Genomic DNA, 24,489 nt, shown 5'->3' with positions numbered 1-24,489 from the left:
AGCCAGTTTCATAACTGCTATAAAAACACCTTCTGATTTCATTATACAATCTTAGGAAGCCTTCTATCTGCATATAAACAAAATCTGACCCTCTCCCTCATAGGAGGTTTAGTCAGGAGCAACTTGATATCAGAATGAACTCTGGAAGAAAGAAGTGAGCCAGTCATCCCAGGTTTTTTAGACTTGCCACAAGCCTGGTTCAGTCTGATGAACCTTGAACCCTTAGTCTAACTAAATGGGACTCTCCAACTTTTCTCTGTATCTGACCTCTGCTTACAAAGCGTATGTCACCTTGAACTCTCTTCTCCATGATGCTGATCATGCAGCCTCCCTGCCAACTGTATACCCTTTTTCCCTAACTTGTGGGAAGCTGTAATCCTACTTCTTCCCCAGTCCCAGAAGGACTGCAGAAATATTGACTTTTTTTTGGTGCCAGGAATTGAACCCAGAGGCCTTAACCACTGAGCCACATCCCCAGCCCTTTTTTAATATTTTAGAGACAGGGTCTTTCTGAGTTGCTTAGGGCTAAATTGCTAATTGCTGAGGCTGAGTCTGAACTCACAAGCCTCCTGCCTCAGCCTCCTGATCTGCTGGGATTACAGACATGTGCCACCATCCCTGGCTTACTTTTATCTTGAAGTGAGTTAAGACATACTATAAGAACTTTGTGTTATGGTTTGGGGTTGTGGCTTAGTGGTGGAGTGCTCACCTAGCATGTGTGGGCACTGGGTTCGATCCTCAGCACCACATTAAAATAAATAAATGAAGTAAAGGTATGGTGTCCATATACAACTAAAAAGTATTTTAAGAAAGAATTTTGTGTTATTTCTTAAATTAAAATGAGGCAGTCCCAGTGTTGAAAGGCTAGGTCAGAAATCTCTGTACATACCTTGATGCTTCTCTTAATCCTCACTGGAAGAAGAAAGGCAATGATAGGTCAGCTTGTTAGGTTATCATTTTGAAAGGAAAGAACACCCATGTATGGAATATTAAACATGTCATACCATGAGGGGTCCAAGAAGCCTTTTCATACAGGATGAGAGTAGGACTGGAGAAAATACATGAAGATGATACCTTAGGCCAATGCCTTCAAGGAATAACATCCTACTCAGAATCCAAATTTTATTTTTTGCAACCTTCCTTTGTTTTTGATTCTGGGAAATAACAAACATTCATAAGGCACTTTATGATTTTATAAAATACCTCCACATGTATCAGCTTACAGGATGACAGCAAAGGATTAGCTTTAAGTACCAGACATGAATGTGAATGCATCCAAGATGACCAAAAAAGCAAACATGGCGGGGATCTTCTTCTAACAGTAACACCTGAACGTTTTGTTTGCTAGTGGAATCATGGATGTTTGTGAGGCTCTTGGGCCTCCTTTTTCAGGTCAGTCCTCCTGGACCATGGATGTTCCCTCAGGCAACAGGGTAAGTGGCAAAAGGGGAGAGAAAGAGAGAGACAGAATCTAAGCAAAAAAGTCAGCTGCATACCCTACTCACAGTGATCACCCAACCCCTTTTCCTAGTGCACAGGACCTGAGCAGGATTCAGGGGACTCTACAGGAGATCAGTGATGAGCGCTGCTTCAGGCTACTTCAGGGATCTAGATCTAGGATGCAAAAGTACCATCTTCTGTAGACATCGACTTGAGGTTTAAGAAACAACAAAACTTTACTCAATCATTTCCACTCAAACTTCAAATAAATAATCTTCTAATTTTTAAAAAATAAACAAGCTAGTGGGAAATTACTAGACCATACCAATACTCAGCATAGGTGTCAAACCAGTCACAGACATGATTCTCAGTTTTGAGGTTTCTAAACTGGCAACGAAGTTTTACCTCCATTATTCCATGGATTTCAGAATTACCACAGTCTAGTTAGTGAAACCTCGGGAAACTCTTCTGGTCTGAGAAAGGAACCCAGGGAAAGGAAGCACAAATGGACCAAGTCTGTTTCATCTCCTAGTTGACAATTAACTTCTACTAATAAAAAAGAAAAATCCTATCTATAGAGTCTTTAATGACTAAGTCTAGTGTTTATCCAAGCAGTGCTCAAGTCTACTGGAACAGGTAGCACAGACAGACAAATTAATTTCTTATCCTAGAAATAATCTCCAGACAGGGAGAGAAATGAGAAGACTATGAATAGGAGGTGAAAGGAAGGATACTCGGAGAGGGGCAACCTAGAAATAAATTCACTAAAAGATGTAGGAGTTGTGGGTTAGGGTTGTAGGTCAGTGATAGAGCTTTTGCTTAACATGCTTAAGGCCCTGGGCTCTACCTCTAGCACTGGAAAAAAAAAAAAAAAAAAAAAAAAGTGTAGGAGTTGTTAAATGCCACATTTAAAAGGCTCTGCCATCCAAGGCTGATTCAGCACCAATCCATGGTCCAACTCTTAGAAACCAGTTATTCCACTTTTTCTGATTAGTCCAAAGAATTCTCTGGATATCAGATTTTCCTTAGGAAAGAGAGATGCTGAGAGCTTCAGGGCCATTCTGAGATCACTTACTCTTTTTATTGGGGGCCTCCAAACTAGAAGTTAAATATGTTGGGATGACTTCGGTTTTGGATAAGAGTGCTCCAGGGTCTCTAAAGATCTATAGAACTGAGTGGGTAACTAGGAAATCAGCAGGATAGGCTCATCAAGAAATTATACCTTTCATTCTTCAATGAAGAAAGGTTTGGGATCAATCAAAAATATTCTGGGACTCATTTGGGATAGCATTCTGAGGCAAGAGAGAAGTGTGAAGACAACAATACACATTGCTATGGGTTGAATACAGTTTTTCCCCTCTTAAACTCATGTTGGAATTTGATTACCACTGTCCCAATATTAGGGAGCAGGTCCTTCAAGAGACAATTAGATTATGAAGACAGATTCATATCTTTCTCCCCATTGTGAATTCTTGCTCCTGCAGGACTGGATTAGTTACTGCAAGAACAGTTCAGAAGTGAGGTTGCTCCTTGCGTTTTGTCTCTTCCACATGCACCTGCTTGCCTTTTTGCTTTTCCACCATGAGCTGAAGCAGCATTAGGCCCTCACTGGCACCATGCTCTTGGACTTCTCAGCCTTCAGAACTCTGAACCCAAATAAACCTCTGTCCTTATAAATTATCCAGTTTCAAGTGAACTAAGACTCATGTATGAAATAGTAGTTTCATGCAATACTCAAAATGGGACAGGACAGGATCAGGGTTCTGTACTTCTATCACCACCTCTTATCTGGACTCCATCTTCAGGCCCAGAAATCCCACCACACCTGCTCAAAGCCATTCCAACCGTGGCCTCTTCCAGGAACTTTTCCCCAACCCTAACTCTCTTCTTAAGGCCCAAGGCATGTTGTAGCTTTTGTGTAACAGTTACCATACTTGGAGGCTCATGTTAGAAATATTTGTGCAGTATTATCAAAGACAGAAGACAAAACACAGACTTCACATCTCTTGCCAATGACATCCATACTTGTTCAATTTCAACTGAGTGCCTAATTGATTGCTAAATGAAAAGATTTTCCTAGCAACAGACAATACTTTTTGCCTTTTAGGTCAATCCTGTTTGATTAACAATGGTTGCCAGGAGCCTAGTTTTGAGGATTCTGAAGTGATGATAGAGCTGGTAGTAAGAAGTGCTGTAATCAATTAGTGATGCCTGCTACAGGGCATGGTTGGGACTAGTGATGTGAGTACTGAACATTTGTGAATATAAAATAAGGATTATAAAAATTTAAAGAAGGCAGATTATTCTGATTGAACAGAGAGGTCTATATGATAAAAATGGAAATTAGATCTATCCTCAAATATCCACAACCATGCACAGGATAACATTTGATGAAACATCTGAGCAAAAGTGTTCATGTAGAAAAGTACAATCCATTCTGGAGATGCAAGTACTAGACATTCAACTAAAATATAAGCTCAAGCAGAAGGTTTATGTAGGAAACAGGACTAATCACTGTGGCATGCTCTGAGTAAAGAGGGCAAAAAAGAACCAAAATAGAGGAAAGAGGGAGAAAGGATAATAGTTTTTATTTAGCTACTTTGCAAGAATGAAGTCTTCAAGAATGCTTTAAACTACCAATTAGGTGCATCAAGGTTTGTTAGGGAGGAAGAAATCTTGCTTAGTGGTTCATATCCTAAGTTTTGGAATCAATTCTGGGTGCAAATCCCACCTCTGTGTTCTCAGTCACATGACCTAAGCCTTATACATTTCAGTTTCCTCATCTGCAAAATGGGAACCCCTCTCACTCATTTACTATGTGGGGGTCAAAGAGAAAATCAGTGCGCATTAAGCTCAAGTAAGTTCTCAATATATATCAGTATAAGACTTGCTTAGTGACAAGAGAAAGAACTTTTCAAAGGAGAAAATATGCTTCTCTTAGTGTCTCATAATTTAAGGAATCTTATGTGAAATTTGTAAAGTGGCTAAGTAACTCAGAAAGCATTTAAGTATATAAGATATACACAGAAATTGGGCAAAACCAGTTTATTTTCCAGGAATGGACAGAAATTGAGAGATTAGATTTTCTTTAGTTTAGGCATATCTGATGTGTATCTTTATTATTGTTATTGACTTAATTCTTTACTGAATTTTAAATATTCACCTAACTCTTAAGCAATGGAACAGTGGTAGAAAAACAATTTAATTGCAAAACCTCACCTGAGTTCTCTTGTCTAAAGATTTCCCCCCTCGTTGAGTGAGTGATTCAGTTTAACCATCTAAGTACTGAGTTGAAATATTTCTCTCAGAATAGTTACAAGAATAAGCACACAGTGCAGACCATCTCTGGGGTCATTTCTGAGTTGAAGTTCCCATCCCAAAAGCCACCACTTCACTGCAACATGCAGAGTAAAACAGAGATCACAGAAGGTGGTACAAAGATCCTTGCAAGACACTTGGGAGATTTGCTGTGACCACTGTCATGTCTTTGGATACAGGGAGGGACTCTGAGACTAAGAAAGGGCCTGAGATCTAAAAGCTCAGCCTGAGCAAAGGGGCTGGTGGAGGGCCTTACTCCTTAGTGCTGGTCTGGGTCTGAGTGGTGAAGAATGAGGCATAGTGTCCCCCCACACCCAAGATCCATCTCTCCAGGAAGTATAGGGGTATTTGCTGGAAAGAAAACATCCTACCTGTGGTAAATGAACAGGCAGGCAGCAGATATTTTCTGAGGCAAGGTAACAACATTTCTGGCAAGGAATGAGTCACTGAAACACTTCCTTTCCATTAACAGAGGTGTTACTGTGGAGTGTACTAATTACAACAGAGCACTCTCTGTTGCAGTTTAAGGCTGTTCCCTCAGCAAGTATAATGAATTAGCTCCTTCTAAAAGTACCAGCTTAGCTGAACTATATCTCTGAAGTGAGTTATGGGCTTCATAGTAACTGTCTCCAATATTGTTCTCTATTGGATATATGTTTAACATGCAAAATAGGAAAGGCCATTTAAAACATTTGCTTCTTCAACAGATGCTGCTGCAGGGGGCTTCAAGTGGGCCACTCCATGTCATCTAAAATGAATACATTTTCTTAAGTAGTGTTTGAGTCCCCACAGTCTAAGTGACCCCAGATCTCCAGTGAAACAGAGGAGATCTGCAGATTTGCAGATTTCCTCAGGCAAATACAGCCTCCCTGGCAGCAGGCTGGCAAATCACTGACTCTCTAGGAGTTATTTTCAGTCTCAACTCTGTTAAAGGTAATCACAATTTCTCACAAGTAATTAATGTGGAAAGTTCTCTCTGTATAAGCAAGAGCTCACATGCACATTCACATGCTCTCAAAAGCTGAGTGTCCTAATCCCACTGGTTTACACCTTGTCTGACTTAATCCAGGTTTCTTATTTAAGCTACTTCCTGAATTTGCACACAAAAAATGTTCTACATCATGTGTCTCCATTGAAATGTCCCTTATGTCTTGTGCCTGGTGCTCAATATGTTTCTTTTTCTTTTTCTTATTTTTTCAGTGCTAGGATGGAACACCCAGGTCTTTATGGGTGCCAGGCAAGTGCTCTATTACTGTGGTACACCCCAGTCCTTGGTGCTCAAATTTTGACAGGTGGGTTAACGTTGATTCTATAGTTGAATTGTACTAAATAAAATACTATATCTTAGATTAAGTAACATTTAACAAGATATTTAATATATGTCAACTATTAGCAATTGAAAGTCCTCTCAACAGGTAGCATTTGGTATGTGTACCCTGATGGGCAGAATCGATTATCAAAAATAATTTTAAGGTTCATTTTATAATCCATTGTATAATTTTGGGGTTTAAATAATTTATTTGGGGGTTTTGATTTGATAGACTTAAGGTATATGCCTTGCATAAAACAACCTCAAATCAGAATCTTTTCAGTGATTCTTCTAATCTGGTAGGTTCTGATTTAGTTTCAAAAATGAAAGCATCAGGAACTGGCATTCAGAGCCCAATTTTCTTTTCTTAATTCCTAAATAGGTGGAACTTGGGCCAATCCAGCTAAGGGATCTTTTCTTTAGGCTTATTAATTAAGCAGATATGTACAACAGATAGATGATAGATTGAGAGATGATTGATAGATAAAACAGATGTAGGTATACAGGAAAAGTTCAGGCAATATCTTATAGACACATACATAAGGGTATGTCTGCATACATTTAGTCAAACATATGTGACTTAGACTAAGCTAACATACTATCAACTTCAAAATTTATAGAAAATGTCATGAAAGCCAATTTGTTGTATGGTATGGATTAAATTACTAATACAAATGAAATACTTATATTTGTTATATGGTATGGATTAAATTACTAATACAAATGAAATGTATATGACTAAACTAGAAACTGTTTTCATCAGCTTTCAGAAACATACAAATAAAAAGTTACATTCTTCATTAAAAACAAAAGTTCCTATTATACATGGACAACTATGTCATTTTTGTTTTCCCAAAACCGATCACTTATTTTATGTTGTAAAACAAAAGGCCAATTTTAAAGATATAGGAACTAGGTTATTTGTATCATTTTAAAGAAAAGTTTTAAAAGACACTCTTATTTTATTCTGCAATTTGGAATATTCTGTATTCATGAATATTTTATGTTAGAGCTATATTAAGTCCAAAAACATACATTTATTAGACTTTTACTTTGCAACGAATAATCTAACACTGACATAGAACATTACCCTGGTAAGAGTCCCATATGCAATTTATAGTATCCCTAAGTCAAAGAATGGTTGACTCAAGATCAAGGTGATACCATCTTCATATAATACTCTTTAACTCCTCCTTAACCCCATCCTCTTAGCTCCCTACAGATATCTCTGGCTATTAGCAATAAACTGAGGAATGACTGTATAGTCACACAGCTAAAGATTCTCAACCTCAGAGATTTCCCAGGGTCTACAAGTATGTAGCACACATACTGCTATACCATAATGCTGTGCCCTTGCAGACATCAGTAATCCATTTCAGAATTTTGGTTTCCATTTCTTTCTCAATAAATATCATACCAGGCTACTTCCTATAAGCAGGAGTCAGCACATGAATGGATCCCGCTTTGATTTTCCAGTTAATCTAAATCCCTTCCTTCCCTTTCTTTCTGATAAGAAACAAAGATCCAAAGATTATAAATATAGGGTATACTTTTTTTCCCCCACATAGCTTTTAAAGAGCTGGTTGCACAATTTTAAGGTCTCATTTTGTTTTCAAGCACCTGCCAGGTGTAACAGAAATTCCCTCAAGGGGTTTATAATCCAGTTTTGAGGAAGAAAAGATGGCATGCTTGATATAAATATAGACTGATGAAGTGTTATTTTGTGCTACTGACATATATCAGAAGGGGCTGAACTAGACAGAGAAAAATGTATGGAGAAAATGAAGTTTGACCTAAGTTTTGTGCCCACTGATTCATTCTTATTAATTCTCTGGGTCACAAATGGCTCAGCAATTCCACAAATGCTGAATGTTACCTACCAGACAAAGAGACAGATGCTGTGAGCACAGAGAGAAGCAGCATAGGATTTCTTCCCTCCAGGGCTCATAGGTTGATAGGGAGGTAGAAAAACCAGAATATTGGGTCATAAATACCAGGCATACACTAGTTCTGAACAGCAGTGGAAAAGCATAATGGTTAGCAGCAGTCTCTGGAACCAGACTGCCAGGATTTGAATCCCATCTCTGCCTTTCATCAGTGACCTTGGGCTAGTTTCTTTACTCTCTTGGCCTCAATTTCCTGAAAATATGCTTGATGGAAAGATCAAATGGATCAGAACAGTGCTTAGCATATGGTAAGGAACCCTAAGTCTCAGATCTCACATGTGAAACTGTAAGGGAAGGTGTTTTGCACCATCTGGGAAAGGTGAGGGTGGAGGTCTACCCAGAAGAGAGAGGGTCTGATCTAGGTCATGAAGGATGAGGTGAGCAGGGTGGATGCAGACAGTGGGGGGTTGTGGACATCATGTTAAAGAGATATCTTCTCCACCCTGAGGGCAGTGGGCAGCTATGCACTGTTTTAAGACCTGGAGCACTATGATCTGGTCCACTTCTTAGAGAAAGGTCACTTCAACAGCAGTCTCAATCATTAACTGTTGTAGGGGTTGGTAGGTCCATGTTCTAGTCTCTGGAAACTGTGAAAAGTAGCCTATATGGCAGGAGAATGAATACTATATGGCAAGAAGTGATTTCTTTAAGGATCTTCAAAAGAGAATTTCCCAAGCAAGCTCAAAATGCCATCCATTTTGACAAAAATGACAGAGCTACTGGGAGACCACACACACAAACACAGGAGAAAGTGATGTGAAAAGGAGGTATAGCCATAGGCTCAGGAATGCTGGGACAGCCACCAGGAGGGGGAAGAGTCCACCTAGAGCTCTGGGAGGGAGTGTGGCCTTGCAGATTTTAGACTTCCAGCCTCCAGAACTTGGTGAGAATAAATTTCTGATTTGTTTTTCACCACCCAATTTGTGGCTCTTACAGCAGTCACAGGAAATGAATACAATCTGAACTCCTCACCCTCCATCTCAGGAGTGTGGAGACTCATCCCTGCCCAGGGCAAGCCCTCACCAGACCCTTCTACCCCCAGATAAGTGTCTTCTATTCTCCTGGGCCTCTTTACCCATCACCATTCATCCTTCTCTTTCTGTCTGCAACTTTACTTTTAATGATTGTTTCTCTTCAGGTTAAATCAGGATCAAGTCACCTAAGGCAAAACAAAACAGAAAATAACATCTCTGGATCTTAGACTAATTACCACTTTCTCCCAATTTTTTCACACCTAGGCAGCTCCAAAGAAAGGTCCAGAGGGTCACTTCCCCACTTCACTCCCATGCTGTTAAGCATCCTCCTCCTCCTCACTGAGCCTCTTGCCCAATATTCCCTCCAGTTCTTAACTCTTCTCTTTCCCCCTCTCTGATCCCCTTCTCTACCCACACCTCCAATGCTGAGTATTGAGGGCACTGTTTTTGATCTTTTCTTCTCTCAAGATAGGTTCTATCCAAAGTTTTAACCTCTTTCTGTACCTGAAATGCTCTCTATTTGACACTCTACTCCAAATATGTCTCCTAAGCAGGAGACCAGTTCATCCAACTGCTTGTTGCCTACTTTTACCAAATGCCCCCAGGGCTCCTCCACCTCTGAACCTTCACAATGTGTCAGTACTCTTTGTATTGTGTGCAACATTGTGTCCTACCCTTTTCCAAGAAGGCACCACTTCAGGGATTCCCTTTCTTGCTGGAGATTACCAGCTCTCCTTCAGACCTCCAAGCCTGCACAGGTTAACCTGCTGAACATCTCACTGTCTTTTTCTTTCTACTTCTACTTGCACAGCAGGCTGCTCAACTGAGACATCCTTTCTTCTTGTCTGGACTTTGCACCTGGCCTACCCTATTGCTCTGTCCCCTTCTCACCTCCACCTCATCTTCTACTCTGTGCTCACCTTACTCCTTTCTTGCTGTTTAATGAAAGTCATGATGTTTCCCAGATACCTGTAACTTGCTCCTTCACCTCTTTCCATTCTTGATTCAACCATCACTCTCCGTATGCCCTTCCCTGTTACCTTCTTAAAATTGCAGCCAATTTCCCTAACCACTTCCATGGCTTTATGTTGCTCCAGAGCACTATCACCATCTCAAATACTCCATGTTGTATTTTGCCAACTTACTATTTACCCTTTACCTCTTTCTATTGGAACTCAAGTGCCACAAGGGCAGGGAATTTTGACAGCTTCTGGCTTTAAAACAGACCCTGCACACAGTGGGAGCCCCTTACATATTTGTTGAATGAATGATGTTAAGTGTTGGTTCCTCAGCCCTGTTGAGCCAAGACTCTGTGATGTGAGAGTCTGGTCCTGGAACCAGCATGAGGCCCTGTTCTCAGGGGTTTCACAGACAGACATAAAATCAGACAGAATAGGAAAGCAGACACCGAGTCTTAAATGAACACTGCCAGGTATATGCCAGAAAACTCCAGAGGAGGAGATGTGAAGCAAGGGTATGACTAAGATGTGAGGGAATTGTTTTTGATTTTGGACCATGGAAAATTGGAATCTATCAATGATTGCTTCCTCAGGCTCCAAAGGAAATGATTTACAACAGCAGACCTTCTCGCGCCATTGTGTAAACAACACCTATTGCCTCCTCCCAAGATCCCTCAGCTTGAAATCACAGATTTTTCAAATGAGTGAAATGACACATAACCAGTCTGCAAAGGAAGATGAGGCTTTATGCTGAGGAGGTTAAGGGCACCATGAGAATCACCTCATGTGATATCATTGCTACAGATTTACTGGAATCAGAGTACCCACAGAATTCTCTCACTCAGTAATCCTGCTTGGACAGAATTCCCACTTACAGCACAAAACCTCTTCCTTCAGAATTTCTGCTTCTAAAAGGAATTGAGAATTAGGCTGTAGGGCACAAAGAAAAATGATTCTTTCCACTTCCCTTTAAAAAAAGGAATAATGTTACAGAGGTTGGTATTGGCTTAGAGCTTCACCAAAACAATTGAATCACCCTGGCCTCGAAATTATAGGCTGAACACTAAGAGGAAAAAAGTGACACAGCATGGGAGACTTTAATTCATAAAGAAAATATTAATTTTCTCATAATCAAATCATTCAGATTTACCTTAAAGTAACATGTATTGAGTGCCTATCATATACCAGTCACAAAACTGGGTATTTTTACATTATCTTAACACTAATAACAAATATCCCCATTTTCCAGATAAGGGAACTGAGGATCACAGAGAGTAAGCAATTTGTCTTGATGGTAGAGCCTGACGGTGCCAGAATTCAAGCCCAGGACTTCTAAATCCAAGCTCTGTTCTCATTCTCCTCTACTAGAGAAGCAGGGGGAAAGTCTACAAGAATTATAATAAAAGCAATGGAAATAATCCTCATGGCATTTTAGGAAAGGCTTATCATGTGAAAATCCAAGCTATTATTTTTCAGGATCTTGTAGGGTTTCACAGACATTAACAAACGTGGTTACCTAACTATTTAATCCCTTCACTTTGTGGATAAGAATTAGAGAAATATTTAGTCCATAGCATCTTCTTGTTCCTGAAAAGAATTAACTTCACATCTAATAAAGATGATCTTTAATTGCATTTGCTCTCATATGTTGTATCTGGGAAAACCAGAAACTTTAAACAGGCTCATAAAAAGTCTTTGCCCTTTTATTTCAATAACTGAAATATTTTACAAAGTTAGGGCTGCTGATCTACATAGCAAGAACCAAACATTTCAATGACAGTAATCAAAAGATGACATTTCATCAGGGCAGTTAATAAATTTGACAGTTTTTTCTTCTTCAAGGTTCACATGCTGAAAAGTCCTGTAAGGTTGTTGCAAAAGAGCTCTTGTGATTCTTCTGAATCAATTAAGGCAGTTAAAAACTCTTACTATGATAACTTAGCAAGGGGCTTATGGATACTCAGTACCACTGTTATTAAGGAGCTGGAATTTCACAGTCTGTTCAAGTGAGCTAGTATAAATTACATGAAAAGAGGTATGATTTTTCACTCAGGCCTAGTGCATTCCAAAAAAGAAAGAAAAGAGGAGGACCCCAGGAAGTGCCAGGCTGGGCACACTGGGGAAGGTCTAAGCTTGAGACTTCTCAGATCAGAAGCAGAAATACATGGACAGACTTTCTTGGGTTGCAGTCTGGAGGAACAAATGTCCAACCATACTTCAGCTGGGCACTTACAATTTTTAAATGGTGAATTTCCTTTATGGAGAAAGGTCCACCTGATACCAAAGGACACCCACAAAATGGACATGAAATCACTCTTGCTACTGAAGATATATTTATGCAACTGGGTCCAAAGGTCAGGGAGCAACTACTCAAAATCTTCCAAACTGGCTTCTAGTGAGTGACTATGCTGACCACTTGGTTAACAATTGAGAGTCTTTGGAGAGTCCAGGGCTGAAAAGCCAGCATTATACTGCACTTGCACAGGGACTGGGAGGAAGACACTGACTAGGGTTATCCCTAAAGTCTTTACGAAGGGATTTAATAATTCCAATTATTCACTGGGAAAACAAACAAGGCCATCTCGTCTATTTGGATAAGATATCAAATTATTTTTTTTTTTTTTTGTAGAATCTGCTATTTACATGTGGTAGGGCAGATAAACCGTCCCTAAAAATTCCCTAAGTCACTTGGTACTTTCTAGAGGGAAGAAGTCAACACTTGTCTCCTTTCCTCCCACAAATGTTCTCTGCTAAGGCAATTCCAGGATGTTATTTATTTACCAGAAACATGACTTTCCTTTGCACAAGGTTCTGGAGGAGCCAGACTGATCCCAAGGATGCCATCAACATCCAAAGGTTTTTTTGTTGTTGTTGTTGATGTCATTTTTGATGGGGAGGATACTGGAAGAGGGGCAGGCAACACCAAAGACTCAGATTTAGAAGCAGAAGCTGCGAGAGGAAGGTGCATGGGGTTAGGAGGGGAGACAGGCTGCTTCCCTCGGCCTTTCCAGCAAACGCAGCAGGTTTCCAAACAGAGGGTGGAGTCTGTCAAGGAATCCACTTTCCCCAGAGGGTGCACCAGCCCTCACCTGCTGGGTGTCTCCACCTGTGTAAGCTCAAAGAAGTGTATCCCGGGGCCCAATTGAGAAAACAGACAACCTTGGCGAAAATTAACAATCTACAATATGAATAACCCATACCTCCAAGCTCTGTCAGCAACCTAGTCCAATGATCTGTCCGGACTGAATCACGTAAATACACCCTTGTTTTAAAACAAGTAAAAATGTCTTTACATTATTTTCATTAGAAAATGTGGAGAGCAAGGTAGTACAGGAGGACCGGGCTATGCGAGTTCTGTCTTTTCTCTTCCCGGTGATCTCCCGTGGGCCACAACTGCACACCCCTGAATTCAGGCATGAATCTGGCAGCTTTACGGAGCCCGGGAGCGGGCAGTAGGGGCTCAACGCCTATGAAGGTACCTTTCCACGCACTGCCCAGGGTGAGCGGCGGCAACATTTCTAGTTCTCATCTGAAGGGGGAAGGCCAGGCCATCCCGAAGACCAAGGTGCCTCTTCTAGTCCTACTGAGAACAGTAATTCATAACAGTATCTGGTGGGATATTGCGATTCAGGGAGGAAAAAAGCCGGGGGTGGGCAGAGAGGATGGAAAAAATATTAAGCCATGCTTGCTTTCAAAGGGACAGAACCGAGAGCTACTTGATTCCCTTTGCACCTTTCCAACTCCTTTGATCGTTTTGGGTAAAGCACACCCAAATGGGAGTCCTGGGGCAGCTTTGTTCTTCGCACGCACAAATCTGCGCGCTTGGGGGAAATCTCCATTCTGGGGTCCAAGGCCAAGGCCCAAGGGGCGCCGATGGCCCTGGGCAGCGTGTGCGCCCGCGCCATGCCCACCCTCGCACCCGCACGAGGCCTGGGCTCTGGGCACGCGTGAGGGTGCGCGCATCGCCCACCCGCCGCGCCGCTCACCTAGCACTACCGCGGCCACGGTGGAGAGCAGCAGCCAGTTATTCTTCAGGAAGCGCTTGCAGTTGTATCCCTTCTTCGCCGGCTTCCCCATGGCTGGCGCCCAGGTTCGGAGCCGCCGCTGCGGCCGCAGCTATTGTGTGCGGGGCTCGGCCGTGGGCGCGTGGGCCGGGAAACCCGGGGACTGCCGGCAGCCCAGTGGCGCGGCGGAGGCGGGATGCTGGTGCTCCAGGGAGAGGGAACGCGCTGACTGCTGCCGCTGCCGCTGCCGCTGTCACCACTGCCACCTGGGATCGCGCAGCGCGCCCGCCACCCAGCTAGAGCGGTGGTTTTGCGTGGCAGGCGCGCCCGGCTCCTCCCGCTGCTGCCGCGCTCTGCAGCGACCCGGCCAACCAGCGAGGAAGGAGGGAGGAGCGGCGGGCCCAGGGAGGCGGGTGGGTGAGTGCGTGGGGCGCCTGGGGTCCCGCAGAGCAGGCGTGAGAGGGCGCCCAGCGCTGAGGCTGGAACGGCGGCGGTAGTGGTGGGGGCTCCCCAGAAACCTGCTCGGCCCCATGGCCTTCAGCTAGAGTGGTTATGCTCGTTACCCCTCGTGTTAGGTCTAGGGATTTAGGGTTCTTTCCGCCCCTTATCCTGAGGGGGCGGAGTCACTGCCCCTCCCTCCCTCCCTCCCTCTCTCTTCCCTCCCACCCCACACCAGCCTTCCCACTGCTGGCCCTGGGAGAACGGCTGCCCTTGCGAGTTGGGAGAGGCTTCGAGTTGGGGGACACTGGTTCTGCCTTGGGTCTCTCTTGCTTCCCACGCAGATGTGATTTGGCAGCAGCCGGGAAAGCCTGAAGCTTCTAGGTGAACCAAGGCAAGAGCGAGCACAGGGGGTCGAACAAGGCTTCCGGAACTTTCACACGGGGTCGCTAATGCCCCGACAGAGATTATTTGTTTTTTGAGTCTCAAGAGGTGAGGTTGCGACAGTATTTGCTTGTGGACGCAGGCTTTGGGGAAGTGCTCCCTGCACATGCAGATGATGAACCCTGTCACAACTCTACTTCTGCTCCTGGTGACTTGCTCCTCAGCAGCGCTTGGTAATTAGGACTGAGAACCCGTCCAGGCTGTTCTGGGAAAGTGGGCGGGCCCATCCCTAAGGCCAAACACATTAGAAAGGTAAACCCGAGAGCTGGAGAAATTAGGTTAGTGGTGCCAAATATACTTTGTGCTGCTAAGTGAAATTTCTAAATCTTCATTCTTCTACCCATTTTTTTAAACCCTCACTTAAATTCTTTCCATCCCTTTTAGCACATTACCACCTCCTCAGCTCTAAACTGCCTTCTCATAAACTTCACTGAAATTAAGTAAACCCTGTAACTTTTTTCCATTGTGGAGTCTATTCTCTAACTGGGGTTGGGGAGATATCTTTCACTACATTGTCTGATGACTATGACCTAACAATTCAAGCTTCATTCCCTTGTCTTAGATTGATAAAAACAGGCTTAAAAAGAGAATAAGTGTTATCAACCATGTACACTTTAGTATGAATGAGTTTGATAAGCTCCCTTGTAGAAAGTAAACTTCGAAAGAAGGAAGGATAGAAAGATATCAGGATCATTGGGTGGTTGCAGGAGATCTGAAGAAATGTCAGAAGAGGGGAAGCTATCAAGAAAGAGGGGACAAAGACTCATTCCTCTGTGAAAAAAAAAAACTGGAGAAATTCAAACATTCCGCATGAGAGAAATGATAAATATACTCTGGAACTGTCATGCGGTAGTAGATTATGAAGTCTATTTAAAGGAAATTTATGAAATTTTTAATATGAGAGGGGGAGAAAAGATTTTAAATTGTGTATATAATTTTATCACATGTATGTAAAATAAACATAAAACAAAACCATGGCTTAGGAGAAGGCTAAGAAGGAAATACACCCAAATTTAAACAGTGGTCATCTTTGGGTGAAAATATCATGTTTGAAACTTTTCCCTTTCTATCTTTCTGTATTTTCAAAGTGTCTGCTTTAAGAATACCCATGGTTATAATAGTTGCTGGTAGGGTTGTATTTACAAAAAAATTAACCCTGAAGAGAGAAAAAGAATAGAAGAATCTAAGAGGAAATTTGCATTCTTCACAACTTTCTGAATTGTAATAAGACAATTACACCTGAGTGTAAGTGGGGTAAGATATTTAGGTTTAAATCCCATACTTAACAGCTGGGTGACTTTGGATAGTTGCTTAAGGCTTTTGTGCCTCAGTCTTTTTGTCTGTAAAATGGGGCTCTGATAACCTTTACCTTGTAGGGCCATTATAAGAACTGAATGTGATAATGTATGTGAAAGGCGAAGAACAGTGCCTGGCACACAAGTATTGTCACTGATTTAATTCACTTGGAGTCAACCTGGACAGGCATCTTCAAACTCCCTGTCCCTTGAAGCCTGCCTGTTGTGAACACACCCTGATCTATCTGACCCACCAGAGCCCTTGCATATTGGCCGATAATAATTGCCACTTAGAAGTACAAGAAATTTAATGTTACGCGCTGCACTTGCACACTTAAAGCCCATATAGTGCATACTCATTTACAATATGCAAGTTTAAAACAGTGCAATACAGAAGATTAATGAAGTCCCAATAACTACATATGTTTTGAACTAATAAAAATTTCCCAGAGCCCAGTGAGTTGTATACTATTTATACTATTGCTATGTGGCAGCCCCACTTAAGCTGATAGTATGAAATAATGTGCAAACACAAAGCACACAGGTGCCAGCACTGTTCTGAACACTTTACACACATTAATTCACTGCAACAGCTCAGTGAAGTAGGGAGTGTTATTACATTTTTGGGCTGTTGGAAAAATGAAATGAGATGTTGTGTCTCATCATCTTCATCTTACAAATGAGTAAACTGAGACACAAAGAGGTTAAGCAACTAGGTCTAACTTCTCTCTGTTAGTAGGAGGATCAGGGATTGAACTATGAGGTATTTCTAAAATTTGTGCATTTAGCCAGCACCTTTTTAATGAGGAACAAATACAGAATTGCTATAGGAAAATCACTCTTGAATAACATGTTTGCCTTTATGCAAGGTTTGTCCATATTTTGGAGACACTTTGGTATCCTAATATGCCTCACTTGAGAAGACACTGAATACATATTATGGGGCAGTGGTTGAACTCCTGAATCCTTTGTCACTGTTGTTGGCACCTTGTTCTGTGGTATTTCTCTGCCCAAGACAAGATATGTATGAAATGTTCCTTGGGGAAAGGGAAAGTTGGAGACCCCAATGCTAAGTCCCTGTTCTTTTATTTAACTTTCTTGGCTTGTGAGAGTCATGGACACACATGACCTCAGATTGCAGAGTTGAGGCACTTCCCTTGTAAGCTCCACCTAAGGGGAACTTGGCCACCAGTTCTTGGAAGAAAAAGTTCACTCACCTAGGATGAGACCTTGAAGCCACATAGGAAGAATTGCTAGGATTTTTTTTTCTCCAATAAATGTTAACAACTCCCCTTTTTCTTAAGTCCTTTGAATTCCTTCATCTGAATAACCCTGTGACTGATTTTTTATTACATTTTGCTAATCATCATCCTCATCCTCATTGTCTTCTTCTAGCATTTAAATATCTCTGGTGTTTTCCTTTATTGTCCCCCCCACACACTTTTTTTTCTTTTCTTTTTTTTTAACATGTTGACTCATGGACTCTTCAGTTAGTTATTAAAGAAATGAGACTTTGACTTTGTCAGACAAGGTTAAACAGCCTGCCCTTATATATCAATCGAGACATAAATGAAAAAGAGATTCAGAAGCAAAAAAAGGGAAGCATCAGCTTCTGAGAATCTTTTGAAGTAGTCTGCTGGTCGTAGACTCCTTCATAAAGCAGACACGGTTGCTTTGTCTTACAACATGGTGGTGGAGAAGGTCATGGGAGACCAGAGTCCCCTCCACCTTCTCAGCTTCCTGCCTTCCGTGACGGAGAGTGGTGAGAACGATATTATCAGCATATCCAGACACCCCTTTTAGCAATCTCTTTATCTTTCCATCTCAATCTGGATCTAATTCACTTTGGAGTTACTAATCAAAGAAAGGACTGTAACTCATTAAACCTTCACAATAATTTGCCAAGTAATATTTTATAAAGATGATCCTTCCTTGAACCCTTGACTTCAACAGACATTTGTCCATGGACTTTATTACTCTCTCTGATAAACTGAAGAACAATTCTGTTTCATTTTAAGATAAAATTTTCTTTCTACAAACTGTGTGTCCTTGAGTAAGTCATTTAATGTCTCTGAACCTCAGTTTCTTCATCTGAAGATATCATTAAAAGTAATAAGTACAAATAAGTGATCAGTATATATTTGAAACATATGAAAAAAGTTTCAATCTTACCAGAATGCAAGGAAATACAAATTTAAAATATTTGTTTACCAACTAGGCAAAGACATTTTCATGTAAAATTGAAAAAAATACATTATTATACTAAAATGTATAATATTAATATTTAAAGAAATGGGCAGTGTCACAGCTTGCTCATGGACATGGAAAATACTATGACTTTTCTGAGGATAATTAGGTAATTTGTAATGTCTTTTACCAGAACTGTTTGTATTCTTTTATCTCAACCATTCCACCTCTAGACATTTATATCCCCCAGAGTACCCAAAGATGTGCACGCAGACTGTTCATCCCCAGGCAGTTGGAAACAACTATCTCATAAAGTGGATTGGCTAAAGATTAAGTGCATAAAAGTACATTGGACAAGAACACCATTCGGGGAATGAAAAACATATTTTAGTAAAATATTAAGTGGCAATTACATGGGAAGTTGAATTACACTGGGAAATGGCAAAGACTGTGTTTTGAAATGACACAAGTAAATGATAAAACAGTGGGCAGGGTGTGTTTTGCCATGAGGATGTAGTCACTTATTACTTTGTATTCTTGAAAATATAAAACAAAATATGTCCACTATAATTCTACTTAAATGTGTGTGTGATAAAGACAGTAGTCATTTGAAAATTATTAATGTGCTTTTTTCCTTTGCTTTTCTTAACCTACGCTCTTTGCCCTGCCAGGCAAAGGTATTTGTATGTGTGAGGGATTAGGACTTATTACAGAAAGAATTTTTAAAATGTGGTAACATTCCACTTCCGCTAATATATAGGATTATGTAGCAGGAAAGACTACTAGAAGTTTTTCTGGTCCTTCATCTGCCCCTTAGAAGATCAAAAGCTAGCCTAGAAGATCCAACTCATAGCATTCTGCAGTGTAAGAAAGACACCGCTTTCTAGAACAGCTATGGGCTTGCACAGCAGGTGGTTAAGACACGGGGAAATGAAAAGGAAAAACTCACCACTTGGTCCTCAAGCCATGTAGAAAGAAAAAAGGGAGAGAGAAGAAGAGATGGTGGTCTACCTTCTCTTTTTTCATGTCTTGTTCAGAAAGAGGTTGGACATTAGAGAAAAGAGGCAGCTCTGCTCTCGCTCCCTACCTAAGAAGCTGCCTTCACACTACTCCTTGCTAACCTGTGGTGCACCTGAATTAAAGCAAATGTGGAAGGGCAGGGTGGTCAGGCAGAAAGAAGCTCTGAGATTTCATTTCCCAATGTTATTGTTTGGGTGTGAGGTGTCTCCAAAAGTTCACGTGTGAGACAATGCAGGAAGATTTGGAAGAGAAATGATTGGGTTATCACCTTAACCTAATCAGTGAACTAATCCCTGATGGGATGAATTGAGTGGTAGATGGAGGCAGGTGGGGTGTGGCTATGGGATATATATTTTGTATCTGGAGAGTGGAGACTCTCTGCTTCCTGATGATCATGTGAGCTGCTTCCTTCTGCCACACTCTTCTGCCCTGATGGAGCTGGCAGCATATAGACTGAAACGTCCGAAACCATGAGCCCTTAAATAAACAATTCCTCCACTACACATGTGCTGGTGGAGTTAGTCACAGAAGAAAAAAAAAAAACTGACTAAAATACCCAATCACCCTCAGTTGCTGGTGCCTGGGGTGCTGAGTTGAGAGCAGTAAGGTAGCCTTCTCAGGGCTTGGGGGTGGTGGAGCAGGTGTCATGAGAACTGAACCAATGCAGGCACTTGCATATTTGTTACGGACAGTAGCAGGGGTGAGGCTGAAGCTTTGGTGAACACCTCTGGGCCCTAAGCAAGCAGACTGATGGGATAGAATACATCTAATTCTATCATTCTTTCTGAATATACTCACTGGAAACAACTGCTTGTTACCCTGAAGTAGAGTTTATACAGAAAAAGCAGGATATGTGCCTAATTCTTTCTCCTTGGTTTTTTCAACAGTAAATTGGTATCCTAGCAGCTTCCAATGGGGACTGCTGAGGGTTTGGTTTTCATGAGTTTTGGATGGATTTATTGTGTTCTAGTCACATGCTCAAATCATCCCATATTTGGTGAACAAGAGCCCTTCACTGACTTCTGGGTCTTTTTGACAATCATTTGTCTCCAATAGTATCTTTGCTTTTTGATTCAGCAAGATGTCCCAAAGATCATTTTGTATATTTCTTGCCCTGGAATCAAAATCAGGCAGTCATTCCTTCAAAAAGTTCAGGGTCGTTTTTAGTGGAGAATGGTATTTAGAAACTACAGTCTTGATGATGTGGAGCTTGTTGCATGGACACTGTCATTGCGTCTAGGCCATTTCAGGTGACAGGGTTAAAAAATGTGCCTTTCATTTTCAGATGACAGGGTTAAAAAAACGTGTCTTTCATGGTAAGAGAGAGAAAAGCAAGTTGATATTGTTATTTCCAAGTCATCTTTTATTGGGCATAATACACATAATCATTTTTAAGTGTATAGCTTAGTGAAAGTATGTTCATTTGTACTGTCTGGAACCATCAACACGCTCTACTTCCAGAACCTTATCTTCTCAGATTGAAACTCCATGACCATTTAACACCAGGTCACTATTGTTCCCCACCCTCAAACCCCCAACTCCAGTTTCCAGCAAGCATAATTCTGCTTTCTGTATCTATGAGTATTTGTCATTTTGTGATTGGCTTGTTTCACTTAGCATGATGTTCTTAAGGTTCATTCATATTGAAGCATGCGCCAGAATTTCCTTTCTAAAGCTGAATAGTGCTTGTGTGTGTGTGTGTGTGTGTGTGTGTGTGTGCGTGTGCGTGTGCATGCAGGTGTGCACATTTTCTCTATCCATTCATTCATTGATAGACACTTAGTTTGCTTCCACCTTTTGGCTGTCGTAACTTATGCTCTGAACATAGGTGTACAAATATCTGTTTGAGTTTCTGCTTCAAATTCTCTGGAGTGTGTACCAGAAGTGTAATGACTGGAGCACACAGTCATTCTTTGTTTCATTGTTTTGAGGAACAACCATACTTGTTTGTACAGTAGCTGGACCATTTTGTATTCTTACCAGTGATGTGCAAAAGTTCCACTTTCTCCACATTCTTGCCAAATTTGTTATTTCTTCTTAAAATTATATATTTAAAAAAATAATACCCAATCTGTACACAGAGGTTTCAAGATGGCGGCCTAGAGGGTGGCTGCATTTCATGTTGCTCCAGGACTCAGGATTCAAAAGAGGAGATATTGAGACGCTTGGGACCAACTCAAAGCAGCCGGGTGACTCTCACCCCCTGGGGAGGCATCCCGGATGGGACGGTGGTCCCAGAACGCAGGAAACTTTGTGAAGTAGAGCTGCCGGCAAGACGCCCCTCCCCCCGCTGGAGCAGTGACTCGGACAGCTGGGAGCGCCGTAAAGGAGGCCGCTCGGCACAGTGCTGGGACTCGGAGCAACCACTGGGGCTCTGGCGGCTGCCCAGGGGAAGAGTGGCGAGGAGAGCTGTGTGGACTCAGGACACCGGGGCCTGCCCTGAGGAGGAGGAGGAGGAGCGTGGCCACTTGGATTCGGAGTGACTGCACCAGAGCTACAGGCGGTTGCCAGAGGAGAAGCTGTGCGGCCAGCTGTTTGGACTCAGAACGACGTTTCTGAACACCGGGGCCTGCCCTGAGGACGAGGAGGAGGAAGAGGAGCGCGGCCGCTTGGATTCGGGTGACTACACCAGAGCTACAGGCGGTTGCCAGAGAAGGGGCTGCGTGGTGAGCTGTTTGGACTCAGACCACTTCTGAACCCCGGGGCCTGCCCAGAGGAGTAGGAGGAGGAGGAGCGCGGCGGGTCCTTTGGACTCGCAGTGACTGCATTAGCGCTCCAGGCGGCTGCTCAGAGGAGAAGGCAAGTGGTGAGTTGTTTGGACTTAAAGTGACAGCTCCTGAACACAGGGGGGCTGCTTGGAGGAGAAGCGTGGTGGGACGCTTGGTCTTGAGTGGCCGCACCAGAGCTCCGGGCGGTTGCCCAGAGGACCCATGCTGCGGGCCACGTGGACTCAGAGCCACTCAGAGCGACCGCTCCTGAACACCCCGGGGGTTATCTGGAGAAGGAGGAGGAACGGGGAGGGTCACTTCGACTCGAAGTGATTGATTGCCCAGGGCTACGGGTGGTTGGTGGAGGTGGAGGCACGCAGTGAGTTTCTTGGACTCCTAGTGACCGCACCGGAATACTGGGTGGCTGTCTGGAGGAAGAGGCGTGTGGCGGGTCTCTGGGATTCAGAGCAATTGTACAGGGCCCCAGGTGGCTGCTCAGAGGAGGGGCCGCATAGCCAGGCGATTAGGTGCAGAGCAGGGTCCCAGGATCTAGGAGGCTTCTGGGTGGAAGAGCCACACAGAGACAGGCTAGGGCGGAGAGAAGGTTCCAGGCCTGCGGGCAGATTCTCTGAGGAAGGGCAGCCTAAGGAGAGTCATCTGCAAAGGGTGAGGCTCCCAAGCCCAGGAGGTAGGGCCGGGCCCCTGGGAACTTTGCAGAGGAAGGCAGCCCAGCCCAGTCGGTAGCTATAAATTGAGGGGAACCTCTAGGAGGGAACTGACCAGCGAGACCTCCCCACCAGGTGAGTCTTCCCTGCTGGGTGAGGTTTCCCCACAAGGACGGTAAAACCAGAGACTCAGGCCCAAACAGGCCTTGCCTCAGCCCACAGCCTAGGTCCCCTTTGGATGACCATTGGTCAACAAGTGGAGGCACCTCTGCCCACTAGCAGGGATTATACCCCACATGAAGGCCACCACTCCTAGAGAGGCAGCTTCTTTGTGGAGCACCGCATTATCAACTTCCTCCAAGACTTCAGCCTACTGAAGGCTAAGGGGGGATATATATAGAAATCTTCAGGGACATTGTAAGTCAATAGAGGAAATCTGCAATATCTCAGCGGTCCTCTGATACCTGAACAATATGAGAAAACAAGGAAAGAGAATGCTGCAAACAAATCTAGATGTTACATCAATAAAACCCAGTGACAGCATGGCAGAAGAAATGACAGAAAAGGAGTTCAGAATGTACATAATTAAAATGATCAGAGAAGCAAACGATGAGATGAAAGAGCAAATACACACACTGAATGATGAGATGAAAGAGCAAATGCAAGCATTGATTGATCGCACCAATCGACAGTTAAAAGAGCAAATACAGGAAGCAAAAGATCATTTCAATAAAGAGTTAGAGATATTGAAAAAAAAACAAACAGAAATCCTTGACATGAAGGAAACAATAAACCAAATTAAGAACTCCATAGAAAGCATATCCAATAGGATAGAACACCTGGAAGACAGAACCTCAGACATTGAAGACAAAATATTTAACCTTGAAAACAAAGTTGAACAAACAGAGAAGATGGTAAGAAATCATGAACAGAATCTACAAGAACTATGGGATATCATGAAAAGGCCAAATTTAAGAATTATTGGGATTGAGGAAGGCCTAGAGAAACAAGCCAAAGGAATGAACAACCTATTCAATGAAATAATATCAGAAAATTTCCCAAATCTGAAGAATGAAATGGAAAATCAAGTTCAAGAGGCTTATAGGACTCCAAATACACAAAATTACAACAGACCCACACCAAGGCACATTATAATGAAAATACCGAACATACAAAATAAAGACAGAATTTTAAAGGCTGTGAGAGAAAAGAACCAAATTACATTCAGGGGGAAACCAATACGGATATCAGCAGATTTTTCAATCCAGACCCTAAAAGCTAGAAGGGCCTGGAACAACATATTTCAAGCCCTGAAAGAAAATGGATGCCAACCAAGAATCTTATACCCAGCAAAACTTACCTTCAAATTTGACGATGAAATAAAATCCTTCCATGATAAACAAAAGCTAAAAGAATTTACAAAAAGAAAGCCAGCATTATAGAACATTCTCAGCAAAATATTCCATGAGGAAGAGATGAAAAACAAAGAAGCAAATCAGCAAAGGGAGGAATTATCCTAAAGGAATTGTCAAATAAAGGAGGAAACAAGTTGTGTCAAACAAATAAATAAATAAAATTTAAAAAATGAACCAAATGACCAGGAAACCAAATCATTTCTCTATAATAACCCTGAATGTTAATGGCCTGAATTCATCAATCAAAAGACATAGACTGGCAGATTGGATTAAAAAGAAAGATCCAACAATATGTTGCCTGCAAGAGACTCACCTCATAGAAAAAGATACCCATAGACTAAAGGTGAAAGGATGGGGAAAAACATAC

At 42.2% G+C, this 24,489-nt stretch overlaps 1 protein-coding gene across 1 annotated transcript in view; it reads right to left on the bottom strand.

Moving 5' to 3' along the window:
• SLC1A1 (solute carrier family 1 member 1) overlaps positions 1-14,504 on the bottom strand; it is a 74,920-nt gene extending 60,416 nt beyond the window's left edge. Inside the window, exon 1 of the mRNA XM_079113074.1 lies at positions 13,933-14,504. Coding sequence (XP_078969200.1) covers positions 13,933-14,023 — 91 coding nt within the window. The 5' untranslated portion in view covers positions 14,024-14,504. The remainder of the gene's footprint in view (positions 1-13,932) is intronic.
• Between the last annotated feature and the right edge of the window lie 9,985 nt (positions 14,505-24,489).

Source organism: Sciurus vulgaris, assembly GCF_902686455.1.
Source record: "Sciurus vulgaris genome assembly, chromosome: 15".
Taxonomy (NCBI): Eukaryota; Metazoa; Chordata; class Mammalia; order Rodentia; family Sciuridae; genus Sciurus; species Sciurus vulgaris.
The sequence above is the reverse complement of the archived record's forward strand: the minus strand, read 5'-3'. Positions and strand labels throughout refer to the sequence as shown.